Raw genomic sequence first — 27,298 nt, forward strand, 5'->3', positions numbered from 1 at the left:
CATAACACTACCAAATTTCCACTTGCATTCCCAAACTAAGTAAACCCTCACCCACTTAGTTTTTGCTTATGTGGCATCAGACTTGGCATTTTTTGCTGACGTGGCATCTGACGTGACAATTCTTACTGACATGGCATCTGATATAGCTTTTTTGCTGACATGCCATCTAACGTGACACTTGATCAGTGACGTAGCATCTAATGTCAACTAACTAGTATAATTCTAGCCTTCTTGGTGACCTATGAGCATAAGTTGTTACCTAAGTACATATTTACATAAGTTCTCATGTGAAGTCAATTTAAAAGGTTACGATTTAAATCAATGTTTTAAAAACCGGTAAATACCGGCCGGCTATACAAGTATTACCGTTTCCAGATGTAAATCCGGTACGAAACACCCTGGTAAATAAGTGAAACGGCATAAGTTTTGTACCGGTGGTAAAATCCGGTATACCGGTTTAAAACGTAATACTGCTACCGGCCCAGGGTTATTTTAGGTTGGGTTGTTACTTATTTTTATTATATATGTTACTTATCTTGCGTAATTTTTATATATTATGGTTATTCGTAACTAAAAGTTCTTATTTAATATTGTATGAAACGTAAATAGTTATCCTCTAGTTGACGAGGATGACGATAATAGTGAATTTCATCTTTTATGCAACCGTGAACTTGATGTATTCAATACTCAAATGGCTTAAACATATCTTACACTTTCATTTAAAAGAGCTTGTTGGAAAATTGAGTGATTTTTTATTATCTTTTGGATTATTTTTTATTATGGATTTACTTTTGGATCATCTTTTAATATGTAATCATGCATTTTTGGATTAACTTTTGAGTTGATGTTGTAATTTATGAAATTATAGAGTTAGCTAGTCAATGCGGTTGAACCGCTCGGTACAACCTGGTTCAACCGGTTAAACCATTTTTTAGTCTAATTCAGTTTGATTTAAAAACCGGTTTTTAAAACATTGATTTAAATTATTGAGGTTGCCGTATGTGTTTTTTCTTTATTATTATTATTATTACTTTATACTTTAATTTGCGATCCTTTTTCTTATCTTGTTAGGCTAGAGGGTATGGTGACATCCCATCCTTGGAGGACCATCCGCCACGTAGGCGCCACGTCATAGTCCTCCCAAGGATGCTCCATCCCCCAAAAGTAGAGGGTATGGGAGGATGGTCTTAGTCATAGTCCGTCCCACCACTTTTATGTTTTTTTTTATTTTTTTTAATCTTCTACTTTTTTTAACATTTAACAAATAAACTAACAAAATATTTTCATTAATATTAAAAAACATTACATAAACTTAAAAAAAAATTAAAAAAAACATAAGCTTAAAAAAATAAACTTAAAAAAAACATAAACTTAAATCCTAATATATTAAAATAAGCTACTAGTCTTCGTCTTCCATGTCGTTGTCGGGTTCGTTTTGAGCGTTGTTCCAAATCTACTCCACCAAGTCCGCTTGTAGGTTATGATGTGTGTACTCGTTACGTAGAGCGAACATGTTCAAATCTTGTTGTTCCCCACTAACTGGAACAGAATTTCCAGTAGACGCGTTTTCATCGTACTCACATATCGCTCTACCTTCGTCTTCAATGACCATGTTATGAAGGATGATACAAGCGTACATAATGTTTCGTAACCGCTTTGGTGTAGCCGAACGTGCTGGATGTTCAATGATTTGCCATTTTTTTGTAGAACACCAAAAGCCCGTTCAATATCTTTCCTCGCACCCTCTTGAAACTTCGCAAACTTTTTTCTTTTATTGTCCGTCGGGTACGGAATAGTTTTAACAATTGTCGAGTACGTTGGGTATACCCCACCGGCTAGGTAGTAACCTCGCCTGTATTCCACCCCCGAAACCGTAAAGCTTGTGTCTGGACCTGTACCCGCCACTACATCCTCAAATATCTGTGACTGGTATATGATGTTAAGGTCATTGAGCGAACCAGGTAGACCAAAAAAAGCATGCCAGATCCAGAGATCTTGTGACGCAACAGCCTCTAGAATAATAGTCGGATGTCCATACTGACCTTGCCAGGCAACTGGGCAGTTCTGTCACGGCCAGTGCATGCAATCAATGCTCCCGAGCATTCCTGGGAAACCATGTCTCTGTTCGTGTGCTTGATATAATTTTTGAACGTCGTTTGCGTTCGGCTTCCGCAGGTATCGCTTGCTATACAATTTGACAACCCATTCACAAAACTTGTGCAAACATAGACGTGCGGTTCTTTCAGACATCCTTATATACTCGTCTAATGCATAGGGTGCGAAACCGTATGCCAGTTGGCGAATGGCCGACGTACATTTTTGTAAATTACTGAAACCCCTTTGCCCCCTAGCGTCGTTTCGCAGTGTAAAAAACGGATCAGACTGGGCCATGTCGCCTGCAATACGTAAAAACAGTGGACGACTCATGCGGAACCGACGTCGAAAAATCTCGGCTGGGTACACGGGTTCGTCGGCAAAATAATCGGCTACTAGTTTAACGTGGGCGGCTATAAATTTAAAACGAAATATAAATAAAATTAATTATAAAATATATTTTCAAATCTATATAAAACATAAGGAAAAAAATACTAAAATACCTTCTTGGTCTCGGTTTAATTTTGCTCGTCTAGTTAGCCGTTGGGACGACGCTTCATCACCCGCCATGATGACCTGAGCCGCGTTCATAATCATGTTATGCATAATAGCATCCTCTTCCGAAGATGAAGAATACCACGTAGACGAAGATGATGAAGAAATGGAAGAAATTGAAGAAATGGAAGAAGGTGAAGCCATGATAAATTTTTAGAGGGAGATGGGGTGGTAGTGGGTAAAAAATGGTATAAAAATTTATAAAAAGAGAAGAGGGGTTATAAAATATGAGAGAGATATGAGATTGTAGTGGATGAAAAGTTGAGAAAAAATGTGTAAATTGTAAAAGGGGTGAGTACTTATAAAAGTGGGAGTGAATTTAGTGATTTTTTGAAATATAACCGTTTGAAATATTAAATTAAATGAGAAATTAAATTTTTTTTAAATAACGGCTAGTTTTTAAACTTGGGCCCCACAAAAAGTTCCGTCGCAAACGGCGAAGAAAGGACGTGTAGGACGGGACGGCAGGGGGCGGCATGGTGTGCCGGTCCGTCGCCGCGTGAGGACGGGCTGAAGACGGGGCCATACCGTCTAGCCTTAAGGTATTCTGTAATAATGCGATTATCTGTATGGTTAAGTTAACCGTTGTATTAAACATTAGGGTCTCCAATCACTTCCATGACTCCGGAGGTAGAAGCTTGTTTAGCAGTTGGTGTATTAGAACTTTGCTCGAGTGGTGGCCACGTAGCGCTCATACATTTGATTGACCGAGCCTAGGCAAGACGATAGAACATGTTCCTTTTCGCTGCAAAAGCGTCCCCAGACTTGAGTTTAGATCACAAGAGTTTTGCCTTATTATCACACTACAGTTTTAATAGACAATCCCAAACACTCTTTAACAAACCTAAACACTACACGCGTTTTACATCGAGGGCTTTTTTTTTTTTGCAACTATAATCGCAGTACGTGTAAGTTGTACAAATGGAGGATAATCATCAATCATCAGGAATGTGCAAGCTCAAGAACCTTTGATACATTTGACGCTTCTGTTGGTTCCTTTACGGCCACGTCATTATCTGCAAGCTTAAGAGCCGAGAGGGTGTTACTCAGCGATTCAGCTGTTCCCAAGGTGGTTTCATGTTCCCTTGCGGCACCGTCTGCTGACGTGTTTCTACTTTCTTCCATGAGTTTATCCAACTCGTCTTCAATATCTTCATCAAAGTCTTCGTAATATGGTGGAACCGAACCTGAAACCCATGTTGGTTAGAACATACTAAGACTAGGGGTGCAAACGAGCCGAGCTACTCGAGCTCGACTCGAAAATAAGCTCGAACGAGCCGAGCTTAAACGAGCTCGAGCTCGAGCTTTCATATGTTAAACGAGCTCGAGCTCGAGCCTGACGAGCTCGGGCTCAGCTCGGCTCGTTTGCACCCCTAACTAAGACCATGATGATTTTGTTATTCTTAATATAGAAACAAATATGGGATTACCTAAGACTTTTTCTACTTGCTTTTGTGAAGTGATTGTTTCATCAAGATCATCTAAACACTGCTGCACTTCTTCTATGGTAATCATCTTATCCTTCATTGCCTTTGTACCGCTTTTAATAGCTTCGAAAACCTGCCAATAAAAAGTAACGAATGCGTGGAGGTAGCAACAATGTGTGTGACGTTTTTTTTTCTAGATTAGACAAACCTCTTTTGAATCTTCAGCGTCTGCTATGGCTCTGAGGACTTCCTCTACTCGCCTTAAAAGCACATCACATTTTTCTCTACGTTCAGATTGCAACTTTAGTTCTCTTGCCTGCCTCCGCGCACTGACTTTGTTCCCCGATTTTAAAGAAGCCAAAGCCGAGGTTTTCGACCTACACACGATAGCACGTGTCATCTTGAAGAGTCAAAACAGTGAGATAGGGCAAGGACAATATCTAGACTGACACCATTGTAAAACAGTATGAAAGGTGGCCATCAGAATTTAAATTACTTGTAATCAATTATGAGTGTGAGGTTCATTGAGGAACACTAAAAAAGTGGGGAACAGTGGGGAACCGACTCAAACGAACTCCGATTGGACTCATTCCAGTGGCGTTGGAACCGGCTCATCGAACCCTAACTGGGATCTCTTAACCCTAAAACCTAAATCATAACCCCTAAACCCTAAATATATTAGGGTTTGGCTTTTAGGGTTTAACTTTAGGGTTTAGCTTTAGGGTTTAGATTTAGGGTTTAGGGTTTAGCTTTAGGGTTTAGCCTTTAGGGTTTATAGTTTAGATTTTACGGTTTAGCTTAGGTTTTAGCCTTATTTTTTAGCTTTAGGGTTCAGAGTTTAGGAGTTAGGATTTAGGGTTTAGGGTTAAGAGATCTTAGTTAGGGTTCGATGAGCCGGTTCCAACGCCACTGGAATGAGTCCAATCGGAGTTCGTTTGAGTCGGTTCCCCGCTGTTCCCCACTTTTTTAGTGTTCCCCAATGAACCTTCCCCTCAATTATGATGATTAAAGTTACAAGATTGTCAAATAAATTAATCAACATAATAAACCACATGCCATTGTGGTGTTTAAAGCTTATTAGAGAAAGCGTTTGATAGCGAACAATGTTTTTATTACTTCTTCGCATGGAGCGTAAATGACCAGACGAGAACAAACATGAAACGTCATATAAGTTAATTGTCGGAATCTGTATCACGCAATAATTTTAGCCACATTGAGAATATGTGAATAGAATATGCTTACTTGTTACAAAGTTGATCGATCATATCAATTTGTAGCTGGAGCTTCTCTGCGGTCCAAGTCAAGTGCAAAATATCATAATCTGAACTTGTAGCACCAGAGATAGTTTTGGAAGAAAGAGACACTTTCACACCCTGTTGCAGAAAATGACACACTACAAGTGGGTTAAAATAAAGCCTAAAATGACGAAAATACCCCTGACCAAAAGGACAAAACAAGGGGGTTTAAATTGGGGAATCTGGCCAAATTTGAAATTTGGACCAAAATGGCAACAAAAACGAAACCACAGGGACCAAAATGGCAAAAGGTTTGAAATTTGGACAAAAGTGGCAAAATTGGCCAAACCTCAGGGACCAAAATGGCAGTTTACTCTAATATAAAAGAAACTGAATTTAACCTACAGCGAAAAACAGTACCTCTATAAGATCATTCCGCCTAATCGCAGCATACTTCGCCCTCCCACATTTGGACAGATGGCTCAAGATCACCGACGCTTGTTTTGGCCCTCCACAGATCACTTGAAATTTGCTCATTGTAATTATGCATGAAGACGTCCAGTGATCTTCAGATATTAGCTTGACAACTTCATCAGATTTCTCCTATACTTCAAAAAACGTTCTTTGATATCACGACATCGTAACTAAGATGAAACAATAGAGTCTATTAAATCAAGGCATGTTCTACGTGTGGGCGTAGCTTACCTGTAGGACCGACGAAACGATGAACTCATCTTCTGAGGGAAATGCAGGTTTAGATAAAGGAAGCAAATGTCTAACTTTGTGGAATAATTGGGTGAGTTGGCCACTTTTGGGGTCGATAAGATCGCTGCTACATAAAAGGTCCCCGGAATTATACATTTCAACCTGCAAGAAAGAAGTAAAACCCTATGAGTTAATTCATAGATGGCAATCATGGCCTATTTTTCAAAGAATAGGTTTGATTTGGACGAAAATAAAATGTATCTGAGATATGAGTTTATTTGTGTCACCTCACATTAGACAACAGGCTAGTTTGAGTCTACTCAAATTAGATAACGGGTCAAAACAGACAACTATTATACAACTTGTTTAACTTAAAAATATCCAAATGGGTTAGCACAACGATGACCAAATGACCATTGTTTGACTCCACGGTGCACAAATCAGGTTCAAACCCATAGTCGTTAATGGTGAATAGCGATAAGATACCTATATGCTACGTACCGAATAGCGATAAATAGCGGGCGGCTATTTTATAAATAGTGATACCCTAGAAAAAAAAGTTAAAAAAATTATATGTATATTATATCAAAATACCCTGGTATATATAACAAAAACAAAAAAATCCAGCTATTTTATAGCTATATTTATTTGTTATTTATATTAAAAAACAAAAAAAAAATTGTCGCTATTATCACTACAACCCTAGTAGCGAGCCTGTTGGTGCATGCGTCTGTCGACTTCGTCTTGTATCGAGTTTTGTACTTAGAGTGTTAGATCAGGGCACGTATTTCGAGATTTTATGTAATTTCGCTTGAGTGGGTAATTCCGCTTGAAATGATCAAGCTTGTAATTCCGCGCGGAATTAGATTCCGCATGGAATCCTAATTCCGCTTGGACCCCTTCAAACGGAATTAATCCCCTATAAATACCCCTGTTCAAGCGAAATTAGTTAGAACTTTCCGGTTTGTGCAACGAAGTGCTGCCGAAGTGTCGACTCGCTGTAAATTGTTATCTGATCAATAAAATCGACAGTTAAAGTGTATATTGTGCTGAATTGAACTCATTATGACTGTTTCCGCCTTTCATTTTGAGTATAAACTCTTCTGATCGACTCGTTCGGGTCCGAAAACGATCCTACAGAGCCTAGACCTATACGCTAGGCAGCGCGCTATAGTGATCGCTACGCTCGCTATTGACAACTATGTTCAAACCCTAAACCGGTTCAGGTTGTAGCTGGACCACCCGCCGCCAACACCACCTGGGCCTTCGTCTCCGCTGCCTCTACCAGTGCCGGCACCACCTTAATTCCCCACCCCACCCCAAACACACAACGCATCCACCTCCATCACCACCATAACAAAATGTAGTAGGTAAACGTATTTTCGTACTTTTTTTCTAAAACAACTCATTTCAACCCGTCCCCTTTTGATCAAATCCCATCTTGACCCGAAACAAAGTGATGCTTTTTTCATTTCAACCCAACTCCATCTTGACCAAATCCCATCTTGACCCGAACCGAAGTGATACTTTATTAAATGATGATTTAAAGCGGGCCGCTTTGGCCCGAACTCATTTTTCTCGAACCCGCTCGAACCCACCCAGTTTGGCAGGCTTACTAGGAATAGTAAATACCACAGTGCACCAGAAACATAGCATAGTAAATACCAAAACGAGCATTAAAAAAATAATAATAATAACTAACCAGAACATGATCGATGCATAAAGGAACCAAGCCTCCCTGATTAAACCAGACATTTGTAACCTTCAAAACAGCAATAATAAGCATAATTAATTAATTAATTAATTAGAAAAGAGGGTTTTTATAGAAGGTTAAAATTGAGGACGAGAATCGCACCACTGACCACTGAAGGACGGATGATGAAGATGCCAAGATGACGAACGATTTTGATGATTAAATTCTTCCAGAATTGGTACCTTGGTTCCCAATCAGACCTCTGACCGCTGAATGCTTTGAATCTAGCGCTCACTGTCACCTCCGAATCCCAATCGGGGACTTCCTTCAGTATCACTTCTCTTACGCTGTTACTTGCGTCTTCCATTAGCACTGCAACTTCCCCTTCGTTTTTCTTTCATTCATTTGAAGATAAATTAACCCAAGTATATTGTTATACTTCTTGAAGGAGAAATTCGGTGGTATTTACACTAGCGACACTTCAACTTTCTAACTTTATCATAAACACACCCTCTACTTTGAATGTTCACAACTATATCTTCATCTTTCAAATTTTGCCATAACCACCTCTCTATTTTGCTTTTCTACCATTACTCCCTCGGCTTTTACACACTTACACTACCATCCCTCTACTTTTACATTTCCATCACCACCCCCTCATCTTTTATGCATTTCCACCACCACCCCCTCAACTTTTACACATTTCCGCCACCATCCCTCTACTTTCATACTTTTCGTTTTTACCCTACTACTTCTACTTTACCTCAAGTTTTAGACTTTGTGCTTTTACCCCTTGCATTATTACTCCATTTGAACACTCACTCAATTTTTGAAAGTTGCAATTATAACCCCTAGACTACGACTCCTACTTTTGCAAATGCTAATGCGTTGTGTTTTACGAACTGTCTTAGGCATTGGGTTTTACACTTCAGGTTTACCTTTGTGTTTTACACTTTTTTCGTATTTGTCTTTTACGCATTGTGTTTTACATGTTTTTTGTAATTGTCTTTTACACATCGCGTTTTACGAATTGTGTGTTGTCTCACTATAGTTTCCACCCACCGCGGTAACACGCGACGGACAAAATACTAGTTAGTTTTAAAAATAGGATATTTTATAATTATAAGTTTTTGATAGGAATCTATACCTAGAAGTATGGAACTTACTGTATGTGAGAACTACATAAACATTTAGGGTTGTTCGACAATTTTTGAATGTTTAAGTGCAGAACTAGTAAGATTTTTAAACTATTAAGAGCCAGTATAATGTTTAACCATTCAGAGGCAAATGTCTAATTGGTCATTATGAAATAAATGTAAATTATGTGATAACATATTTTATACGACTCACTATGTAACACCCCGGCCCGAATAGGGCTGACGTGTCAACCAATACAGTAATCAGAGTCATTTTAAAACTTAACTCAAATAAAACATTAACTCCATAGGTTTTAAAAAAAAGATCCAAAACCACACAACGGTCATTAACGAAAGTAAAATTGTCTAAAATTTAAATAGCAATTTATTTAAACTCCTTATTTCCAACTCTAGCCATTTAGTTTTCTCTCTTCGCACTTTTCCCCATGATCCCCTGAGTACCTGCTTAAGAAATAAGAGAAAACAACGAAAGAAACACGGCTGAGCCAAAAATTGCCCAGTAACGGAAAAACAACAGCAATAACGGTAATTTCAATGCGAACGATCAATACGGTATATGATCAATGGTGACAATACTACGTCAATAACAATGTAGCGATTTGGTCAAAACCATATGATACAATCTATGTGGAAATACCCATGTGAGCCAATGTCAATAAACAATAAACAATAATACGTACATTAGCTGCAGACTAATGCACCAATATGTAAAGGGGATGTGGGCATACACACCTATCCCAATACCAATACAATAACAATAATATCCTAGGATCGATCCATACGCCTCTCAAAAATCAATAAACCATAAATTCTAATATAGAGACGCCGTGAACTAATCGCACCGTCACGGATGGTGCACGTCATCGGTGCCGATGATGACGCCCTATGTCCCCGTAGGTGGATGTGCTCGGGTATTGAGGTCAATAAAACGGTACACTTAAGTCAACTAGTACAATAATGACTTCTATGGCAATGATCAATGATTAATAGGAACATACGATAATGAGCTTAAGGAATTAATCTATCGCATGTGAATCAATGGAAACAATTCAATTCAATACTTGAGGAAAACGATAACGGTCCGATGACTAGACACTAAAATAACAATATAAGACGCTAAGAGAAAAGACCACAGAATCCGTACCTTAGCTTACACGATAATAACACAAAACTCAACGACGTCGCTAATTACCACCAATGCCTACATAATAATAGTTATATTTAAAAACAAGTTTTTGTGTAGTACAATTATACACTATGGGTCGTTAGTTTAGAGACCTTTATATGTTAATCTATCTACTATAATGAAAGAAATCAATAAGTGACACATGTCATTCATTGGAGACGTCTATATTTGTAATTTCCTATATTTTCATACTTATCTTATCTCAATTAATTAAATAATAAATAATCAATTAATATTAAATCTTATCTTACTTTGAATGTTGGATAGAATCATTCTATTTTTTCTAATAATATATTATCTTCAAATTTAAGTTTTAAATTAAAGATATTTTTTAAATAATAACACAAAACAATAATCTTAAACTTAAAAAAACAATAATAGGCTCATATAAAAAATTTAAAGTAAAAACAAAATATACAAAATAGCTTATTATACATTAGATCAAACTTAAAAAAAAAACACTAATTAGGAAGATAAGCTAATAATATAATTCTGTTTTTGATTTTTCAAATTGGGGTTCTAATCAATTCGAATTAAACTTAACCAAGTTTGTGATTTGATTCGAATTAAACCGAACCAAATTTATGATTTTTTAAACGAATCCAATAGCATATTATTTACCAAAATTACATTTATTTAACCCGTGTAATACATGGTGTTTTTAAAGATATAATTTTTTTATTATTTAGTATATATTCGCCCCGCTTGCGGTATACAAGGTTACAAAATTACATTTATTTAACCCGTGTAATACACAGTGTTTTTAAAGATATAATTTTTTTTATTATTTAGTATATATAATTAGATTTATTCAACCCGTACAATACACGGATTTTTATTATTTGGTATATAAAATTACATTTATTCAGTACAATACATGGAGTTCTTAGAGATATAATTTTTTTATTATTTAATATATAGAATTACATTTGTTCAACTCGTGTAATAAACAAGATTTTTAAAGAATAACTGTTTTAATTAAATATATAAAATTACATTTATTCAACCCGTGTAGTCAAATTCTTATATCTTTAATTACTTTAATCAACCTATACATAACTTTAATTAACTCATACAAAAATATTTATATATCTAAACTAGATATTCCTTACTAGCCAAACGTTTATACATCAGTTGCTTATTTTTATTTTATTTTTTTACCGGTGGACGAAATCAAGTTACCAAAATTTTATTAGTTTTCGTTGTCATGTCTTGGTATTTAATATTCTAGCGTGTTTGCATTTTAGATATCAATTCATTAGCTACTGATCGAAAAGATATTTTAGTATTACTCTTCTGTTTAATACTATAAGATCATATGTCTTGGAAATAAATTTATTCAATATTGGTTCATATTCAAAAATAATACGAATAACCTTTGTGTGCATGTGTGTGGTACTGTAAACCAACAATATTAATTTCCTAGTCATCAATGCACCAGTCTTGTTCGCTTTCATCCTTTCTTTACCATAACACGACCTTTATTTTTTGGTTATATAATCCATTTCGAAACAATAAGATATTCTTACGTACCGTATATAATCTAAAACAACCAGTTGGTATAGATACCTCGAGAGAGAAATGGGAGTAGATGGAACTGAATCAAATACTATGCAGAAACTTCGGTGTGTCGGAGCCGTTTTAAATGTGAAAATGGCGACGATGGTGGCTGCGTATATCGGTAAAATGACTCAGTCACGATTAATTCAACTTCGTAGGAGTTTGATCAGTGAGAAAAAAAATGATTTGTACCTTGGTCACACACAGAGACAAGAAAGAACTACCGTAGCTGCCGCGACTAATCGACCGGGAGGTGTACAATGGCTGCCAATCAGGAATGGGATTCGTTGAAAACGATTTAAGAAACAAAACAGAAGGGTATCGAACGGAACATGGGAGGCTTACCGTTACTTGGCCGAAAGAGGACGTTCGATCGCCAAGATGCAGATTCTCCGGTGGTTCTTTACGGCGATATGTCGGCAAGAGTTTTGATTATTATGGGGTAGTGGAGAAAAGGAATGAACTGTGAGTTTTGAATGAGGTTGAGGAGGTATAAAACAACGATCACAACTAACTATACACCGATTCTTTAGAGGTTTGGTTGAACGTGATTATGGAATTTGGCAACGTGATATAGATTAACATTTGAATGAGAACAGACTAGTCAAAGCTATCATTTGTTTGTTTTTTTTTTTTTTTTTACTATTAGCAATATATTTTTAATTATGTAGGCTTTAAATTAATAAAACTTGATCATAAGTCATTTAGTACATGATAATGTGTCGTAATACTTATGTGAGTCCTTAGATTATGATTTTAAAATTTTGTATTATTACACACTACATAATATTACATTTAGTCAACTTGGGCATGTAACTTGTGAGTGTCTTTAGTGTTCATCGAGAACGTTTTTTACAAGTCATGAAGCAGATAGTACAAGTTGTGTTAATGCATGTTATGGCTTATTTTGGGATTAAATTTCGACACCTTTTTCGGCAACTAGGATGCTGTTTTTGGGGTTTTTTTTTGTACAGAGTGTAGCTACCATATCAATAATGTTATGAGCCGATCGGATACCGACTGAATTCCAGCGCAACAAGCGGAAGAATATTACAAGTTAAGGAACATTACAAGTCTGAACTAGAATTGAATATCATAGAATTTGTCACTGATTTATTGAGAAGAAATGGTCGACCAATTCAACTGGGTCATTTAACAAACAATAGAAAACAATGAATCATTTGTATCAACTTTACTACCTGTGGTTTGACTTCAGTATACATGCAACAAAGGGCAATTTATTAACCCACACACCACCATCATAGTAACCAATAAAAACTCATCAATATCTCTAATCATCAAACTTATAACTTTCATATACTTGAAGTAAAAGGTCCCGGCAAGGTACCACCGCCCCGATTTTGATGCAAGCCAAAAAAGCACCAGCAAGCTTGCGATGCAGGCTATACACCTCATCAGGTGGTGGTGTTAATCTGTGTCTCAACATCGTTCCACCGATGTTTGAAAGGCTTTGAGTTATATTATTAGCACGGAAATCATAATCCCCGGGTTTTGCAAATGGCAAACCTACAACAAAAGCCGCCTGAACATGTGCGTCCAGCATTATCTCTGATTCCTTGCCCGACAAGAAACCAAGCCTCTGTGACATCTCGATTACACTTTCCCGGTCACAATTTGCACATGCAACAACCTGGTTCATATTTTGAAACCCTCATTACATAGAATACTTTCAACTTTTCTAGTTATTTTTAGGGTTAAGTGCATAAAAAGGTAACAAAATATATATACTTTTTTTAAAACAGCCAAATTAAAATAAATAAAGAAATAAAATGGTAAAGGAAAACCCCAACTAAAAACTAAATCTGTTATAGTTGTATAGATGTTTTAGAGTAAACAGCCATTTTGGTCCCTGAGGTTTGGTCACTTTTGCCACTTTAATCCAAAACTCAAACCTTTTGCATCTGGTCCTGTGGTTTCAGTTTTATTGCCATTTTGGTCCAAAAGTGAAATTAGGTCATATTTGTATTATAAAATCATGTTATTTTGTCATTTTCCTCAGGGGCAGAGTTTGAGATAGGAGAGAAAGAAAAATATATTATATAAAATTTTTATATAATGACCATTTTGCCCCTGAAAAAAATGACAAAATAGCAGGATTTTATAAGACAAATATGACCTGATTTCACTTTTGGACCAAAATGGCAATAAAACTGAAACCACAGAGACCCAAATGCAAAAGTTTTGAGTTTTGGACTAAAGTGGCAAAAGTGACCAAACCTCAGGGACCAAAATGGCAGTTTACTCGATGTTTTAAATAATTCCACAATTTCTGTTACGTATAGAAGATTAAATATTAAAAGGTAAACTAATTCAAAAAAATGCAAAAGCAACCTGATTTTTACTTTTTTGAAAAAAGCCATGTCAGCGAAAAAAGTCCACATGATACCAAGCGCCATGTAGGCGAGTTACTTGCTGACTGGACCTTTTTTACTAGTAACCAGCATGCATTACCTTAAATAGAAAACAATCGAATTTTGATGGATTTTTATGGCCAAAAATAAGTTGGTTACCAAAATAAAAACCAATCCAAAGTGGGAAAATCTATAACTTTTTTATGCAATCTACCCTTATTTATAAATTTGTGTTTGAAAAGAATCCTAATTTTGAACAGAAAGCCACAATAACAAAAGCTAGGTTTAATAGTGAAAACCAAAACTCACCATTCTCAAGTAATCATCAACAAAAGGCTTAGGGTAACTTCGAGCGGCACCAAAGTCAATGAGATTTATTGTTCGTGTATCCTCATTGTACAAAAAATTACTCCAATTTGGATCAGTCTGCGTTGAGTAAATTAGAAGACAATATCAGAAACAATTAAAGGAATGGTTCACAATATAAAAATACATTTGAAAGAAATAAATAGAAAGATGCAGAAAAGACATGCCTGCATGAATCTGAATACAAATAGCTCCTTTAATGTAAGCTCAAGCAACTTTTTCCCAACATAACTACGGGTCTCTTGATCCAGAAGTGCAACCTTATCAATAGGAATTCCTGTATCAAAAAAAAAAAAAAAAAATATTTAGCACACCCAAATCATGTATATCTTCAAAAAGAAGTTAATAATAACAATTTTTTTTACCATGAACAAGTTCTGTGGTAAGAACCTTTTTACTTGATATTTCATCTACAACGAAGGGAACATAAAACCCGTCTACATTTGATAGCAATTCGCGGAATGTTTTCTGATTTGATGACTCCAACTCGTAGTCGCATTCACGTGATAATTCTTCTTTTGCCACCTGAAACGGTTTTAGATTCAATCATAAATTGTTTTTCAGGACACCTTATCACAAATCTTACCAATATTTTATAATTTTCATATTTCATTCTTATGTTGAGCCTATTTAAAGGCTAATTCTTTATTCTATAGATATTTAGAATATCTTGGGAGTACAACGAAAACATGTATTTTTCTTTGTTTTTTCATGTGTGAAGTGAGGCAGTAATGAAGAAAAAAATGCAGAAAGTGATGGCATCGAGAATGATAATATTAGATGACAAAAAAGGTCAAAAGATTGTGCCAACGAAAGTTACCTTCATAGCTCTATCAAGATACAAACCCTCTGGAATCAGATTTGTATAATCCAAGAGCAATTTTACATTCTCAATGTCGCTTTCAATGCTATCTGCAACACCGGGATATTGAATTTTCATTGCAACTTGAGTACCATCCTTGGTGACAGCTAGGTGTACCTAGGAATTCATTCCAATCCTTAGGCACTAAAACTTAAGAAAGGTATACATTTTCGTGCATATCTAACTGAATCGACATGAACGACAATCGATAAGATCCTCAAGATACATAAATAAAGAATCTTATAACCAACAATATGCGAACTTCGTAACTTTTAGAGGTTCCCTAACAGAACAGTTGGAGCCAACAAGTAAAAATGAATGTTAAATAAGTTAATAAATTTGACCTTGACTCACCTGGCCTATACTTGCAGCAGCGAGTGGATTGTAATCAAAGCTTTTCAACTTAGAAGACCAGTTGGGGCCTAATTCAGAGTCCAAAACTTGATTAAGCTGGCTTCTTGGCATTACATCGGCACCCTGACGAACAATATCTAAAGCTGCCAATATCTACAAAGAATAAGGAGTAAAAGTTTCATAATCAAAAACCACCCAAGAATAAGTTTTTCATGTTTTTTAATAAAAGTTTAACACTTAGGTAGCGTTCGTTTCATGGAATGGAATGGAATTGAATTAGGAAGTTTTTCTTTGTAAAATTGATCTTGGTTGGGGGAGGGAGGAATTTGAAATCCCATGAATTTCTTTAATCAATGAAATTTGTGACTATTTCAACATTCCATTCCATTCCTTCATTAGAGTGAAGGATTTCTAAGGAATGTTGAAATAGTCACAAATTTCATTGATTAAAGAAATTCATGGGATTTCAAATTCCTCCCTCCCCCAACCAAGATCAATTTTACAAAGAAAAACTTCCTAATTCCATTCCATTCCATTCCATGAAACGAACGCTACCTTACTTTTAAAATCCGCAAAAGAAAATAGCTATGTACAAATTATAGTTATTGCAGAAATATGATATATCAACTATAAAGTCTATAATTGACACACATATACATATTAACAATTACTACATAATTATGAGTGGTAGTAGCACACAATATGTACACATATTTACGTATATAATATATATATATACATACAAATGCACTTTTTTACGTTATTATGTATATATATGTAAGTGATCCCTCGGCGCCTAGAAATTTGCCACCAGCTATTTTCTAGGTGTTTCATGATCCATTTGTCTGTCATCTTCTTTCTTTCCTCTTCTTCTATCAGTAGTTCACCACTGTTAGTAGTATTTTTGTTTTTGTTTATCTTGCATACACTCTTATGATATTTGTAATTTTATGCATATAAAGAAGGTTAGTGGAGCCCGGGTCTCATTGGATGCAGCCTCTCTATCTCATGGGGTATTATTGGGTACGTCTGTTTGTTTGTGTATACATATGTAACTGTACATACATACATATATATAGTAAACTAACATGTATATATGTGTCAATGTGTGCAAGTATACATATATATCTATGTATGTAAGTCATACACACTAGCAAACATACATGTATTATATTTACAACTCATATAAAATACATAATCAAACACTACAAACTAGAACATCAGAAGTATGGATGTAAACTTTGGATTTACAAAATTAGCCTATTTGAATTGTAATAAACGATAGTGGAGTAGAACTAGTGATAGAAAGTTTACTAGTTAGAATTACACAGCTCAAATTTGAACAATAGAAACAAGTAATGTTATTCAAATTATGAGTGACTTCACATGAGTTAAAACTTAAAATAAATGCGCTCGCCAATTATTGCAAATAGATACTACACATGAGTTAGTCTATTCCTTATCTCACTGATCTACACATAATATTACTAAAGCCTGATACAACTATATTTAGAACTAACAGGTAAAATGGACTAATTTCCATCATAAGAGAGTCGCTTTACAATGCACGAATAATACCATAAGCATGTTGCAAACTCATACATCAACCTTTAATCTCAAAAACCTTAAAAGGATAGACAAGAAACATACCGGAGCAGGAACAAGAGATTCATCCTGGATACTCAACATTTGTCCTAGTTTCAGCGCTGCTCCACGCATCCTACATAGAGCAAGAGCCAAACGCTCCGCATTCTTTTCCGATAAAAACGGTGAAAGCGCAGACTGATTCCCTTGTGATTCCCTTTTACCAAACACAATTCTCCTAGCAGACTCCTGCACTGTTCCCCAAGCAAGCCCAGCCCCTAGGCCAGCAAACCTTAACAACTAAAGTTAGCAATCAAACCAACAGTCCACTAAAACTGTAATAAAATGTCTGCACTCTGCACACAACTTATTTACACATCACAATTAAACTACAACATCAATAGCACAAGTTACAATAAAACACACAACTCTAATGGTGAATACAATTCAATTCCTCTTGTAAGTGACATTATGCATAGTATTCCTATTGTATAGATTATGAAAAATAAAACAGAAAACTAGGGTTTATAAACTTAAAATCAAACAACTCACCCAATCGCTCTGGAGAACGGAGTAGACGGAACCTTCCTCTCCCTCCGTCTCCTCTGCATCACCGGCGTTACTTTCTCCGGCAATTCAGTCACCGGCGGTGCATTCTCCGGCGAATCAGTCACCGTCCGATCAACTTCTTCAACCGCCGCAGCCGCAGTCGCATCACCACCGTCCAAACTAACCGCATGACTAACGCTCGTAACCGCTTCAGACTCTCCGTCACCAGAACCAGTTACACGATCAGAAACAACCGCTGTTGGAATATTATTCTGATCGGAAGGTGTAGGCGCCGGTATATTAATATTAATATTATCCGGTGACGGTGTATCTGTAAAATATACAACGGTGTCGTTTTTGGAATGTGCATTGGGTGTAGGACCGGTGAATTTACGGATTTGGCCTTCTGTGAGACCGGATATGTCGGTGAGTGATAAGATGGCTCGCCGGGCTAGGGCTTGTAGGTCTGGTTTGTCGAGATTGGTCCGTTTAACGGCCTCTTTGGCGACTAGAGAGAGTCCGGTCGCCAGCTTGCTGAGGTCTTTTAATGATGCCATTTCCCGACGGTGTGGAGGCGCCGGTTAGAATATAAATGGAGTGTTTATGGATAGGGGAAGACCCTCGTGTAGGGGTATTGGCCAAGGATCGGTAGTGTTTCGTTTTGTGTTTTATTATTTTGTTTACTGAATAAAATAATAAATAAATTAATTAAAACAAAGTGACTCGAGTTCGGTTACTTTAATTTAAAAGACTTGTGTAGTAGGTGTTTAAACGAATCGAGCTGAGTCTAAGCTTGACCAGACCCGAGCTCAAGTACGATTAACTTATAAGAGCTGGAGCTCGGCTTGTTGGTATTTTCTCAAGCTTGAGCTCGGCTCGGCTCGTTTATTATCTATTAGTTAACATATTAAATAAAAATAATATATAATAGACTTTTTAGGCTTGCAAGCTCGAAAAGTAAAACTCTGGTTCGGACTCATTTACTAAATAAGCTTATTTTTAGGTTTGGGGTCGGCTTGTAAACAAGTTTAAATAAGTTCGGCTCAACTTGGCCTGTTTACACTAAGGCCTGACGAGGTTCACATGTGAGGCTCGAGCTCGGGCTCGATAAACAAACGAGCTTTATTTTAGTCTCAAGCTCGGCTCGGGTTCGATAAGGCTCGACTCGTTTCGAACTTTTTCTTGAGCCGATCTCGAGTGCCCGTGAACCACTCAGCTTGTTTGCACCCCTACTTGTGCGTAAGCTTTATATCTAAAGTTTAAGTTATGAGTAATTCTTTAAGTTTAATGGTGCGAGATCGGCTATGTAGTATTCATTTGTGGAAAAAATATCATTCCACACGAAAAAGGGCAATTACAAAGCAATGGCAGGTAGTCGGGCAACAAGTTGCGCCGCCACCCCCTTTTGAATCGAAAAACAAATTCTACTAAATACAAAGTTTGAAACCTTTAGCGACGAAAAATTACTATTAACGACTTTTTGAACCCGATTCAAAAGTCGCACAGCGTCAGGAGCGAGACCACCAAAGGTATCAAACGCAAACAGGACAAACACATGTTGATTCTCCAGGCAGGCTTTCTCATGTTTTGCCACTTTGCTCGCCTCCGCCTTGAGCACCGCTTGCCCTACGACAAAGCCCTTGTCCTTGAGCCCGACAAGGGGGGAGACTCCAGTTAGGTCTATTTGCAGATACAACAATTTTGTAAATTTTGTAGTCGCCAAAGTTGATCTGATCAACATTTATTTTTTTCGTTAAATATGTAGGTTTTTAGAGCAACTATAGCTAATACGCTCACTAATCCTGCTCACACATGAGAAGAAACATGACTATACGCACCTTCACCTTCATACCTTTAAATGCCCCCTTTGGTTCGTTAATATTTAGAACTGATAGTTGCAACATTTATTTGAAAAAAAATTAAAACTGAAATTACCCAACTCTACCTAAGGTCAGCCCAATAATAAAAGTAACTTGGGCTTTGGCCCGAAACAACTAGGGTCTTAGGCTTTCTTAATTCTCGGTTATTGTGCCTCACATAAAGGTGTAAAAAAAACCGTACCGGAACCAGACCCGGTATAAAAACCCGAAACCAGTTTTTTTAATATCAGGGTATTCTATACCTAGAATCGAAAACGACCCTACTCATAGGGTATAAATAAGGTATGTATTTTGATCTCAATACCTGAAACTGAAACCAGAACCAGTCATACCCGATTAACACCCGAAATTGGAATAGAATCAGAATCGGAACTGATTATACCTGATACATGATTCTAATATCTATCTTTTAAATTTATGTTAGTGCTTTTTATCAGTGTTGTAAAAATCGTGACTAGTCGGCGATTAATCACTAGCCGGCCAATAACTGAGTAATTTTTCGTTAATCAGTCCACTAATCGCTAGTCGGACCTAGTCAGCCGGCCAAAAATCAGCGATTCTAGTCAGATTCCGGCAAAAACAACTGTATATTCCGACGAAAACCTCTAAATTCCGGCCAATTTCCAATCAAACCATGTGAATTCCAACAATTAATCTTGTATACTTAAAAAAATGAGTTGAGTAACAGTTAAAACTTAGGTACTTAAGATATTTACCTATGAAAATGTATATGTATACATAAAACTGAAAATTACATATAAAAAACCCGATCCGATTAATCTCGAGTAATCCCGAGTAGTCGCTAGTCCCTGCCTCATCGTCCGACTAGCGACTAGCGAGTTCTCCAACATTGCTTTTTTTACACTATACAATGCATATTTAATAATAATAAACAAAAAGACGAGAAAATAGGGTAATAAAAACGCAATAGAGTATTAAAAAACCTGAAAATAGGGTACTAAAAAACTGAAAAATAGGGTATAGAAAAACCCAAAAATAGGGTATTTTAATACCCGATCTCTTAAGAACTATAACCAAACCGGTTATAGCAATATCCAGTTTCTACCCATAAAACGAGAAATCGAAACCAGTTTCATAACCGGAACCGGTTATTAAAATACCCTATTTGTGCACCTCTAGTCTCACAGTTCACAACCCATATTGGTTGACCAACTTCTTAAATCACGTTGTCATTTCATGCAACATCTTATCTCACTTCTCGTTCCACAGTCGATATATTGTTGATTTTGTCTTTTGTGTTCAATGATCAATGATTTTATGTGTGATTATATTTATGTGATAAGATGCCATTTGCTGATTTGTGTTTTAACCCAAATAGTAGCCAAATCTTAAATCTTTGTAAGCTCAACTTTTACATCAACCTAAGCTTGTTGGCTACTTGGCTCCCTTGTTTGAATTTTATTGAGCTTGTTTGTAATTTTGCATTTGGGGGGGGGGGGTTTATTGCACGGGCCTCCCTGCCGCTGGAGTGATCCCACTCCACAAGCTAGCAACGATAATTTTGCATTTGTGTAAAACAAAAAAGATATTAGCCACTTGGTTCAAAAAAGTAGTTTTATTGAAATAATAAACGATCTAGTTTGGAGAGCTATGAGCTGATTAGACTACTAGAGCGTTTTGTGAGTCTATCTCGAGCTAAAATCTAAGTTTATTTAAAATAATCCTAACCATGCTCGCTCGTTAAACAACGCTAGTCTCCACTCACTAACTCCGTCCACAGTAAACAATCATGCTTCGATATCAAAACTGATCATACGAAGACTATAATTAGCGCTCGACCATCACCGACACAAATTAAAAACATTAATTTGATATCAAAACTAATAAAAACAGAATAATTAGTAGGGCATTTTGAAGAAAACTAATAGCGAACTTACCTGCTAATTACAGTAATTAAAGGGTAATTATCAACGATAAAATATATTTAATCAAAAGTGGTACCAATTTTCGTTGTGTCACACAACAACCCACTCAAGCTTAATGAATTATAGAGTAAATTACAAAATGGTCTTAGTTTATCAATTGTCATTTTCGTCATAATCTTAAAATTTTAACTCTGAACTTGATGTCTAGCATTGATGTAGTAATCACAATATGTCTGTCTACACATGTTTAACGTGTGAGACTTGTTTTTATCATTTAATTTATCTATCTTGTACCTAAATTTATGTTCATCTTCTACTTTATTCATAGTACACGTTTTACTCTTCCTGTCGGTCTACATTGTCATTGGGGGTGGCCCAAGACAGCTATGTACGTCAGACCCTCGGCGGTTGTTGGACTCCCACCGATATTGCCTTGGTGGCCCCAGCCTATGGTGCGCTGATGCTCTCGCCCGGGATCCATAAGGTGAATCCCTTCTTGTAACGTACGTTGACACATATACGAGTCACCATATTCTTCATGCCTGTCTCTAGGCGCATGCTGCTATGGGGGTAGTGTCTCGTATTGAAAAACACGAGATGTTGGTGCAATTGGTGCAGGTGCACGCTGTACAGTCTGTTGTGTTCCGGCGCAGAGCTGGGCGTACATTGCATTCAAAGTAGCTTGTTGTTTTAAGAACCAGGAGAGAGGATCCTCCTCCTCTAGTATAATTGATGCTAACTGGGGAATATTTGGCGGATTCGTCGTTACATTCCCTGCCGGAGCGGATGTTCCGATGTGACCAGTCGTTTGGTTACGGGGAGCATTCTCCATGTGGTCGATCGGGACCAGAACATAGGGCTCCCTGTCTGGGTTGACAATCAGTCATGATTCTAGAAAAGAAAAGATGATAGCGGCGGTAGGCGCCAATGAAGAAACAACGGTTAACCGAGTGGTTAGCCCATGGGTCAGGTCTCGTCAAGATAAGATTAATCACTTCTTTCCTCGATCGATGGCTGGATGATCCTGTAATCTGTCACCTGCGCAATGAAAACATCGTGACTCGCCACAAGGAGAATGAGGTGGGGGTTGCTCTTTGTTACCACCATCCGGCGTGAGAATCAGTATTTGCTTAGAAAGCAAGATAAATAATTAAGTAGTAAGTGTGAGAGAGCAGATTATCATTATCTCAAACCCGGTTCGAAGTTTGGTATTTATAGTCGAAGAGTGAAGGAGAGAGGCCAATGGGCCTTCTGATGGGCCTTAGGCCTAACTGACAACTTGCAGCTTATCTACTGGTTTGTCAAAATTTGCAACTTCTCGATTAGATGTAGAAATCAAAGATTCCACTTGCATTATAATAAGATGCTGCCCTTACGCGTGCGCCCTGTAGACTTGCGCAAGACCGTAGTATGTGTTGGATGAGTTCCACAGTACAAAACAACACATCCCCATTAACTACTCCACTAGAAGTCAAGAGAAGGTTCTATCGTCTGATGTTATCCGCGCGCACACCCGCGCGGGACTGAAGCATGTTTTTATCCTTAAGTGGCAAAGTAAACTTGGTGATGGTCACTTGCGCCTAAGCCTGACGCAAGATCTAGGACCATACCCCTTCAAAAGGATACATGACTTATATAAAATACGTAAATAAAATTGTAAATAATAAACAAGTTAAGCCCGAGTTTACTAATCAATTAATGATGTACAAATCAAGCTCGAGCCAAGTTCGAACTTGGAAAACTACCATCGAGCCTAACTTGAGCTTAAACTCTCGTAATATAAATGAGCTGAACTCGGGGCTAGTCAAGTCTAGACTCAAATCGATTTTGACTCATTTACACCCCAAATCTAACTACTATAATAAAAGAAACTAACTTTTGGACACGTGTCATTCATTGAAGGTATCCTCAAATTTATATATTTATCTAAATAAATAAATAATAAATTAATATTAAATCTTATAATATTTTAATAAAATATTATCCTCAAATCTAAATTGTTAATTTAATATATTTTTAAAACAAATACCTCTGTTATCTACTTATCTTATATTAAATATATAAATAATAAATTAATATTAGATGTTATCCTAATTATTTAAAAACATAACTTTTTTTTTATTATTTGGTATACAAAATTATGTTTATTCAACTCGAGTAAAACGCGAGGTTTTTAAGGATATAATTTTTTTTATTATTTGGTAGATTTTTCAACCCGCCTATACACGGGTTTTTTTTTAAGATACGACGTTTTTAGTATTTAATATACAAAATTACATTTATTTAGGATATAATTTTTTTTTATTTGGTAGATTTTTCAACCCGACTACACATGGCTGTTTTAAAGATACGGCATTTTTAGTATTTAATATACAAAAACACATTTCTTTAATCTGTGTAATACACATGGTTTTTAAAGATATAACTCTTTTTTATATCTATTCAACACGTGTAATATACAGGGTTTTTAAGGATGTAATTTTTTATTATTTGGTAGATTTATTCAACCCGATTATACACGGGTTTTTTTTAAAGATACGACATTTTTAGTATTTAGTATACAAAATTACATTTATTTAATCTGTGTAATACACATGATTTTTAAAGATATAACTCTTTTATTATTTGATATATAAAATTACATTTATTTAACCCGTACAATATACATGGTTCATAAAGATATAAGTTTTTATTATTTAATATATAAAATTACATTTATTCAACCCGTGTAATACACGGGGTTCTAACCTAGTACAATATAATACAATACAATCCCTTTGTGAATGAATACGGACTCTTAATTCACAAAAGAAGGGGTTTTATCTTTAACCCAAACAAACATTAAAAGGAAGCAACAAATATGTTACAGTCTTATTTTTAACACACATGCACACTAAATTATATAGTGGGTTTTCAATTTTAATTATATATACATTCTACCAAAAAAAAGTCACATTCTGAAATTATTGACACAAATAACAAATTGATAATGAAAAAGAACCAAACAACCCAATGTGCAAGGAGACAAAATGGTGGTCGTTTCTACCTCCTTTATATTTTAGCATATCTTCTAAGAGCCGACAAATCACATTATTATGATAAAGAATATATAAAATGTCTTTTAATGTGTTTGAAGTATAACTAGACTTATCAACCTACTATTTTTAACAAACACTACGTACGCATATAGTGTAAGACTGTAAGTGATTTTGTATTGTTGTTTTTGACAATAAAAAAAACTAGCTCTGTACTCCAAGTTTAGAAAGAATACGTAAAAAATAGCTATGTCATAAAAGTTAATGCGCTTTTAAATAAACTGCTAACGGTCGTTTGGTTCATGGATTTCAAAGGAATTGTAATTACAATTTCAATTGGAAAATATTTCATCAAAAATCATGTTTGATTGGTTTTTAATAAAAATGGAATTAGAAAACAATCGACCAAATATCAATCAAAAGAATTTAGTAAACCTTTCTATTTGAGAAGAAACTCTAAACTTTCCGTTGGAATGCTTTTATTACCAAGATACCCTTATATTTCTATTCTTCACTACTTCAAATAAAAGAAATAAAAGAGATGAGGGTAAAATTGTCTTTTTAGTTTTTAACCATTACAATTCCATTAAATTCCAATCCCTTAAAAAAACTATGGAAACTATAGACGCTAACTTTTTATAAAAAAATAATCTTGTAGAAAATATTGTGTGTATATAAAACCAGAATTTTTTTTGCACCCAAAATGTTTTCTAGGCCATATGCAATCGCACTATCTACATATCCTCTAGGCTTGCCCTATATTGAATTAGTTATGTATTATATATAATAAATGAAAGTGATTTGGGCCACGTGTTACTTAATTAGGGCATTGTTTTTTTCCTTTTCTCGCCCAACAGTACCACTGCCCTCTTTTATCTATCTCCTCCCTTATTTACTCATTCAGGGCTTCCCCACTTTCTCTCTCTCTCTGCTCTGCTCTATTCCGATCAATGATCAGATCAATGCTCCGAGTCAAGGTTAGATTATCAATAACTTCCGTTGTATAAGTGTCAATCTTTGTTTTCATTGTTCACTCATTCGATTTTCATGCGTCTTTACTTATTGTTGTGCTTTGGCTAGGGTTCCGCTGGTAACTTAATGACGGAGATGATCGGAGGTTGTCGGCTCTGCGACCTGCAGTTCTCTTGGTTAATTTTTAGTCAGGTTTGCTGTTCAATTTTGATGTTCAATTATCTAATTTTCATTTTATTTTTAGACTTTTATATCATTTTGAGGTCGATTGAATGGTTATGCTGTAATGGATTTGAGGTTTAGGGTTAGTTATAAGTATATTTTTTCATTTTTCCATCTTGAGTTTAGGTTAGGGTTTGTTTTATTTTTGGGCTTCTATATGATTTTGAGGTCGATTGTTTGGTGACTTGCTATTGTTGTTTGCTGTTGTTTGTTAATTAGGCTGCTGACATCACCGACCAACTCCAACGACTTCGAAAGGTTGTAGGACTATGAGGACCAACTAAAAGATTTGGACGACAAATATCAGGTGTTTGGTTTCATTTTTTTTATGTTCTACTTATTTTCATATTATGAAATTTGTGAAATAAGGTAAAAATGGCTATTCTAATAGTTCATGATTTCATCCCTGTTGAAATAAGGTAAAAATGGTCATTCTAATACGGCAATGATCTTATGGTTGGATGGTTGAATTAGTTTTATTTTGGGTATTTTTGGATGATTTCATCCATTTCTTTAAATAGTTCATGATTGAACTGCATCTTCAATCATGATTGAACTGCATCTTCCCTAAATTTATCGACTCTGTTTTTCAACAGGGATGTACTGCAATCATTCCTCTCAGTTAAATAGACCGACACTTGCTTCCTCTCAAAGGGTTATGGAGTGGTTATAACAGCTGATCATGCTAAGGACTGTTATAACTAACCACTGCTCCTTATAAAGACTGATGGACATAAAGACTGATGAGGCCTATCCACTATTGAAGACAAAGCCCTGTTAAAGACAAGCACTTATGTACATAGAGCTTGATTAACCAAAGGAAAACCACTGCTCAGTAGCAGCAGTGGTTCAGCATCTACAGCGGATTCAACTTTAATATTTATGTATCAGTGTTTCTTATGTAACAGCGTTTAGTATAGCAGCGGTTCGCTAGAGTTTATCTCTCGAGACAAACACTATACAAACCCAAAGACGAACCACTGCCCAACAACAACAGTGGTTCAGCAACAACAGCAGATATTCTACCTTTGTTTATGTTAACAGTGTTTATATGTAACAATATTTATCACATCAGTGTTTTATACTCTGAGGTGTTTATATGTCACAATATTTATCACATCACCTCATTGGTTTGATCTGTACTATAAATAGAACAGTGGTTTGATCTTTATACTACTAAATAAAAATGAAGTACACTTGGATGATTATTAAGCTCCTCATTTTGATTGTTTACGTATAGTATTCTTGAAATTGGTCTTTTTTGCAAACAGATGTTTATGGGCAAACTTCTTTTTAAGGTCAAACATTTGTTTAAGAGCAAACATCTGTTTAAGGTCAAATATATGTTTAACTCCAAACAACTGATATAGAAGGTCAAATATCTGTTTAAGGTCAAACATCTTCAAAATAGTTAAAAATGATAGTTTTTAATTAATCCTTAAAAGTCTGTTACAACCACTGTATTGGTTCAAACATCTGATTGTTAAATGTTATCCATGACGGGTGGTCCATAGGACAACCCTTAAAAGGCTTAATATAACGCACATTCTACATTTTATCCGGATATTTGCTTGAATTAGGTAATCACAAGATGTTGATGATGC

The 27,298-nt window shown here is 35.9% G+C and overlaps 2 protein-coding genes across 3 annotated transcripts; both read right to left on the reverse strand.

The window, feature by feature from the left end:
- Positions 1 to 3,388: 3,388 nt before the first annotated feature.
- Positions 3,389 to 8,124, reverse strand: LOC110864592 (charged multivesicular body protein 7). 2 transcript variants are annotated; one of them, XM_022113695.2, is made up of 8 exons: positions 7,879 to 8,124; positions 7,719 to 7,778; positions 6,017 to 6,178; positions 5,732 to 5,914; positions 5,319 to 5,449; positions 4,285 to 4,453; positions 4,080 to 4,209; positions 3,389 to 3,836 (listed from the first exon to the last, which is right to left on the reverse strand). In XM_022113695.2, the coding sequence occupies exons 1-8, from the start codon at positions 8,074 to 8,076 to the stop codon at positions 3,592 to 3,594; spliced, it is 1,278 nt and encodes a 425-aa protein (XP_021969387.1). In that variant the 5' UTR covers positions 8,077 to 8,124; the 3' UTR covers positions 3,389 to 3,591. The 2 variants fall into 2 exon arrangements, with proteins under 2 accessions (XP_021969387.1, XP_035830276.1); XM_035974383.1 differs by lacking the exon at positions 7,719 to 7,778.
- Positions 8,125 to 12,705: 4,581 nt separating this feature from the next.
- Positions 12,706 to 18,348, reverse strand: LOC110864591 (protein ABC transporter 1, mitochondrial). The gene is made up of 8 exons (XM_022113694.2): positions 17,703 to 18,348; positions 17,217 to 17,442; positions 15,567 to 15,719; positions 15,171 to 15,329; positions 14,716 to 14,875; positions 14,518 to 14,627; positions 14,294 to 14,410; positions 12,706 to 13,263 (listed from the first exon to the last, which is right to left on the reverse strand). Exons 1-8 carry the CDS (start codon positions 18,254 to 18,256, stop codon positions 12,904 to 12,906), a joined length of 1,839 nt encoding a protein of 612 aa, XP_021969386.1. The 5' UTR covers positions 18,257 to 18,348; the 3' UTR covers positions 12,706 to 12,903.
- Positions 18,349 to 27,298: the final 8,950 nt, after the last annotated feature.

Source organism: Helianthus annuus, chromosome 6 (genome assembly GCF_002127325.2).
Source record: "Helianthus annuus cultivar XRQ/B chromosome 6, HanXRQr2.0-SUNRISE, whole genome shotgun sequence".
NCBI classification, from domain to species: Eukaryota; Viridiplantae; Streptophyta; class Magnoliopsida; order Asterales; family Asteraceae; genus Helianthus; species Helianthus annuus.